Source organism: Lactuca virosa, chromosome 7 (assembly GCF_052849685.1).
Source record: "Lactuca virosa cultivar CGN04683 chromosome 7, Lactuca_virosa_CGN04683_v6, whole genome shotgun sequence".
In the NCBI taxonomy this organism is placed as follows: Eukaryota; Viridiplantae; Streptophyta; class Magnoliopsida; order Asterales; family Asteraceae; genus Lactuca; species Lactuca virosa.
The window spans coordinates 117,178,142-117,184,568 of record NC_136432.1 but is presented as its reverse complement, the minus strand read 5'-3'; the positions used below and the strand labels follow the sequence as shown (position 1 = coordinate 117,184,568).

The window sequence follows — 6,427 nt, the reverse complement described above, 5'->3', positions numbered from 1 at the left end:
CCTTGAATAGTAGCCTTCTCCAAAGCACTTTTTAAATGTTTTCCTATACCAGAACCTTTATTCTTCACCATAGGTGGATTTTCAACATCAACAAATTCAGGATTCGTAGTAGCTCTATAAAGTTTATCAATATGAGCTTCTTTTGTAACCGGTGATTTGTCTGAACCTTGTTCACCAATATCAGTCATAAAAACTTCTAGCTTTTGCATGAACTCTTCTAACTTCTTATCATCATTACTTAATGAAGACAAGCATTGATCAAGCATGGAAAAAGCTTTTTATGCAACCTTCTCAACATTTTCAGACGAATCACCATATCTAAACGTCCTTTTCAAAACTGTGGTGGGGATAATATCTCTTCTCCATCTCTTAAGAATGTATCTTGACGGAATCTCTTGTATGTCATAAATCTTTAGAATACAGAAGATGTGTCTATAAAAAATTCCAAACCGCTCAAAAAGCATGCATGAACATTTCACCGTTAGATGTTCTCTGTTAAATTCAACCTGTTTCAAAAGTATTAGGATAATAAGTATATTCAAAAAAGAAAAATTAGAATATTTTTCAAAACTATTAGAATATTAAGTATATTCTAATAAGAAAAATTACAATAATATAAAAAAACTTAAGAAAATAATTTAGTAATAAAAATTAAAATATTAGAATTATAAAAATGTCAACATTACCACAAAATCACCTTCACTTGTGTTAAAATTCCATTCAGAATCGATGTCAACTTTTTCTTTTTTCTCAACTACTACCTTCATCTTTGATAGATTTGTCCTTTTATGTTTGACAATGCATATGTCGGAAACAACACCTGAAGTAACACTCTTCTGTGAACAAGAAACAAGTGAATGAAGAGTCTCCCTCTGCACCATGAGAAAAATAGTCCTGGTGTATACCATAGATGCATGTTTCTCCATATCTTCAAGAGGTGTTTTGATAATTGGAATTATAGTAGATGTATCAAAATCAAATTTGATCTGATTATTCCTTTGCCTTTCCATAACAGACTCAAAAGCATTCATGAAATTGTTTAACGTATAACCATGATGCGATACACTATTGAATGCTGAATTCTTACTTTCCGACCGAGAAGTTGTTCTCATTAGACCTGACATCGGTCCATCTTTAAAATAGGCTGGAACCCAACTGCTTCTCAAATCAAACATATCTTTCATCCATTTATTGTCTTGTAACTTATATTTTACCATTAATGTATCCCATCTCATTTCAAAATCATTCACAGCAATTTTGGAGTCCCATACTATACTATTGAAGTCCGCCTTAAAATCCGATTCATTCATTGTTTCCCAGCTTACCTTAAAAAACAATTCATATATTATTCTGTTAGAATATAATATAGTATAAAAAGGCATTTCATTTAATATATTATCCTAATTACAAAAAATATTTCATTTAATATTCTGATAAGAATATAATACAATATAAAAAGGCATTTCATTTAATATATTATTCTAATTACAAAAAATATGTCATTTAATATTCTGATAAGAAAAGAACAATAATGTCATATTTATATTGAAAATAACGTCATATTTATACTGATAAGAATATAAAAATAATGTTAGTACCTTCAATGGAAGTTTACTTGTGATATGCCACATACAAAATCTATGTTTTGTGTATGGCAATACTATCTCAATAGCTTTTTTCATTGCTGGATCTTGATCGGTCACGACCATGATTGGTGCTTTTCCAAAACACTTCAAGAATGACCGAAGTAACCAAATATAGGAATTTGTATCTTCTCTACACAACAAACCAGCTCCAAAAGTGACGCACCTTTTGTGATTATCAATGCTAGTAAAAGGTACAAATACCATACAATACCTAAAAAAACAAAAAAATACCATTAGAATATATAACTAAAAATGTTTATAATTCCAGAATAAATACCTGTTTGTACGATATGTTGCGTCAAACGAAACAACGTCCCCAAATAACTCAAAATTTTGTTTTGAAGTTTCATCAGCCCAAAAGAGAGCATTTAACTGCTTCTTGTCACATCTGTATTCGAATGTAAAATTTGTAACATTCTCTTTACGATTCTGAAGCTTTGTAATCAACAAATTTGCATCAGTGCCCCCGATGTGACAATTTATATCCCTTGTAAAATTTTTCCAATCTATCTCTAGTCCACCAACAAATTCACATCCTCCTTTTATAACACACATTAGCCTATATGCTGTAGTTGCCCCCACCTTTGCACTCGAAAGCTTATGTATAAAAGCATGAACAACAACATCCAACTGACGTTTAGCTCTTGAAATATGCATACAATCTTGATTGATCAATTTGTGGTTGTGTTGTTGTTCAAAGCGCCACAAGTAAACTTCTGAAGAATGTGGTATAACTTTGAATGCAACAAAAGCTTTGCAATTTGTGCGTTTACAATTACTATTTCTCAATTGCTTGTTATGATCATCACTAATCGTGTCTAAGGTAGAAGTGTTTGGCAATCCCCCTCTATTGCATATAAAATATTTCGAAGTTGTGATTCCACTATTTTTCCTCTCTGTTGATTTTCTAATATCAAAACCAGATCTTAATGCATATCCTTTATACCACTTAATAGCATCTTTGATATCTTTAAAAATTGAACCCATAGGAGGTAGCCAACTAGCTTCAACCTCTGGAATCCAAAAGAAAGAACCATCAGCTCCAATGAATTATTTGCAAGAGCAATATTGTGCTGCAACATTGTCACTTTGAACTACAAAAAAGAATATACCATCATGTTAACATATAATCAGAATAATTTGCATTCATATGACTGTAATCATAAAAAACCACAATGTTATATGTGCATTATTCTATATGCATAATATGCAGTAACATGAACTTATCACCAACATCATTCTATAAAGAATAACCGATATCAGTAACAGAATTACCTTGGATTTCCGATTGATTCTATCATTATGCAGAATCTCTGAATCACCATAACTGAATTGATGATTTTCTTCATCGTAATGATCATTTCCGATGTCATTCATATCTAAATTATCCATAACTGTGACTAGGTTAAAAATTGAATATGTTATATGCAACTAACAATGAAAGCAATGATTACCTTGGGTTTCCGATTGATTTTCCTCGTTATGAAGAATCTTTGAATCATTAGAACCGAACTGATGATTTTCTTCATCGAGATGATTGTTTTCGAAGTCATGCATATCAAAATCATCCATAACTGTTATCATTATTGATATATAAATGTATGTACAATATTCTATAAGAATAACATGCATTCTCATGAACTTATCACTAAGATGATGTTAATGAAAAGCAAATAGATGATGTTAATCAAACGAAAACAGATGACATATTGCTGAAAAACATAATGATTGAATGAAAGTTAAAAATCAAACAATGAAATAGATGATGCATTGTCAAATAACATATTATAGATTAAATTGTTTTCTAGGTCAAACAAATTTAACAATAAATGATGTTTGATTGTTGAATTGGATGTCTCAACAACAGATGATGTTTGATTGCTGAAATCACAAATCATACAAATATAAAATTGGAGAAATCGATAATAGCTTGATGATTCAATTCATGAACTAGGTTAAAAATTGAATACGTTATATGCATGTAACAGTGAAATTGATGAAAACTCAAACCTTGATCAATTGACGATTTCATGATGTTGAGTAAAATTCACAAATTGAAAGATCGTAAACAATTGTTGAAGATGAAGATTAGCAGAAATCCTTGAACACTTGAACCTCTACCGAAATCGATGATCACAGAGTTAAAATTGATCAAAAACACTCAGATTATCAATTGCAGATGTAGAAGAATCAAGAACATGAACTCGAAAAACACAAAAATCGCGAATTTAAAAGCTATGATTTAGCATCGTTCGATCAATGTCCAAATCAAATCGATTATCGGTTGAAAGAATATAAGATTAGAGATAGAATATAGATCAAATTGAATTGAATAACAAGGAATGTTCTTTCATCGAATAAATTGGTAGAAAACCCTAACAGGTGAGATGATTTCTTGAAGACGTGAAAATTAAGCTAACTTGATCATCTTAAATTTAACCTAGTGTCTAATCTACCCCTAATTAACTAATCAGTTAGATTAATTAGTGTTAATCCCTTTTTTATGAGCCACAAGATCAAATTTGATCAAAGGCTAAGATTTGGTCCCCATGTCTCACAAAATATAGGTGGTCTCAAATGAACCTCTACCTATATATATATATATATATATATATATATATATATATATATATATATATATATATATATATATATATATATATATATATATATATATATATATATATATATAGAGAGAGAGAGAGAGAGGAAGGATCATTTGAGAACTCAAAGTTTCCTGAGAACCCGAGAACTAAATAATAACCGTTAGATTAAAATAATAGAGGGTTAGGATGCTTCGTGGCACTTTCGTTAATATCTGAAAATAAAATGGGGCGGGGGCATCTTATTAAAATAAATCAGGGACATTTTAGGGACATTTAATCACGTCAACTCTTTATGCTATCTCTCTCTCGATCCTCTCTCTACCCTTCATCACACCTCCGATCTCAAATCGTCGGATCTCAAATCCTGAAATCATCGTCGAAGTGTGACAGGATGTGAGTATAGTTCATTGGAAAATCTACAATGAAGCATTAGGTCGGTTGTTTTCTTCTGAATCTGATCTTGACTTGTCGATTTGGAGAAGATAGTCTTGTCGAATGTCCAGTTGGAAATCTGAAGAAATACCGATAGATAGATATCAGATAAGAAATGTGTACAGTTTGGCTGATCAATAGCTCTATAAAGCAGCATATAAAGATGATCCCGAAGCTTTGGTTGAAGGTGTTGCCATGGCCGGTCTCGTTGGCATTCTCCGTCAGCTCGGTGACCTAGCAGAGTCAGTACTTTCTTCCCTCCTCTACATTTATTATTACATTTGTTAGCATTACATTTTATAGGTATTGAATTTTGGATTATAGCGCAATTATCTCGAAATTAGAATTTAGAACTCATTTTGCCTCCAATTCCGAGGGGTTGATATGTTCTCCAAAACCAGGGGTGGTAATTTGAGTTTGAAGATGAACTTAATTTGAGTTTGAGTAGTCGATTTTTTTGTTTAGGTGTGTAATTAGGGTTAGAATATGATAAACTGATTTGAATATATACTCTAAAAATATTTCGTCTGCTATTTCTCTACTTCATTGTTGTAATCATCTTCTTCACTTTCACCATTTTTTGTTTGCAATTACCGAGCTCTGTTTCTAGATTATATTTGAGATCGTCCTCACAATTTCGTAATTCATGGCTTCAACGGTCGATTCCGCCATTCAGAAACTCGCCACCGTTCAACTCAATGAACTCTCCACATCTTCATCTCCTAGTCTCCAAAAAAACCTCTCCATTCTATCTCCCGAACAGGTATGTGTGTGTCTGTTATAACAATGAGTCACACGGGATTGATTTTACGTTTTTGGGGTATGTGCAGATAGAGCTCGGAAAGATGTTGTTGGAGACGGGGCAGGTTAATTTGTTTGAGAATTGGCCTGATCCTGGTGTTGATGATGATGATAAAAAAGCTCTGCTTGCTCAGGTAATTTTACTTGCTGCTAGGGTTTTTGAATCAGGCAATTAACTTTGGTCGTTTCTATATGTTATTCCTTTGATGGCCGATCTCCATTGACCTTGGTATCGTGTAATCGCATCTTCATTACCCTAAATTGGAAATATTATATTAAAAGTATATCAAATCCTAGCTTTTTGATGCTTATGCAAAGGATTGCCACAATTTTGTTGCTGTTTGTATCCTAGAATGACATTTGCTTAGTTCTTTTAGGTAGATCTGCTTAATTCAAGTTACCCTGGAGGTTTGGCATCATATATCAAGACTGCCAGAGAACTCTTGGCAGATTCAAAGGCAGGAAGGACCCCATTTGATGGATTCACACCTTCTGTAAGTTACTACTACACCCATCTTGGTATCAATCATTGCAACTTGGCCTTTTGTTTTCTTGATTATCTGCATTGTTAAGTTTATCTCATTATGATCATTCCAGTGGTCTTCTTAAAGAATGGTGTGTAGGTCTTTTACTTTATTTGTGTCCTATATAATCTTTACATTTTGCAATTATAGCTTAAATTTAAGTGCCAATATTAACCCTCTTGATCCAAGTTATGAAGCCACTGTTACAATTTTTGCAGGAAAGATGTTGTTTTGAGATGGGTCTTATTTTTCAAGATACAAATGGACTTCTTTTTAAGGTTCATCTAAATCGTAGCATAATTACTTCATGTGGGAAAAATTTTAAATAAAATTTAATTTGTTTCCATTTTTTAGGCGATTCCTGCAGCATTAGGAGTTAGTGCCACTAAAGAATACCATGTTAATTCCCTTGCTGTTC

The 6,427-nt window shown here is 32.2% G+C and overlaps 1 protein-coding gene across 1 annotated transcript; it reads right to left on the bottom strand.

Annotated features, from left to right (window-relative positions):
• Positions 1 to 278: 278 nt before the first annotated feature.
• Positions 279 to 3,230, bottom strand: LOC145127073 (protein FAR1-RELATED SEQUENCE 5-like). The gene is made up of 7 exons (XM_079062321.1): positions 3,101 to 3,230; positions 2,922 to 3,046; positions 2,593 to 2,740; positions 1,924 to 2,542; positions 1,662 to 1,857; positions 687 to 1,325; positions 279 to 506 (listed from the first exon to the last, which is right to left on the bottom strand). The coding sequence occupies exons 1-7, from the start codon at positions 3,228 to 3,230 to the stop codon at positions 279 to 281; spliced, it is 2,085 nt and encodes a 694-aa protein (XP_078918447.1).
• Between the last annotated feature and the right edge of the window lie 3,197 nt (positions 3,231 to 6,427).

Bases quoted from the DNA above. Each gene is read 5' to 3' on its own strand.
- LOC145127073 (XM_079062321.1), bottom strand. From the start codon at position 3,230: ATGATAACAGTTATGGATGATTTTGATATGCATGACTTCGAAAACAAT. The intron at 1,326-1,661 runs GTATTGCCATAC...TTGTTTTTTAAG, and splicing joins TGAAAAAAGCTATTGAGATA to GTAAGCTGGGAAACAATGAA. The intron at 507-686 runs GTAATGTTGACA...CTTTTGAAACAG, and splicing joins CAAGTGAAGGTGATTTTGTG to GTTGAATTTAACAGAGAACA.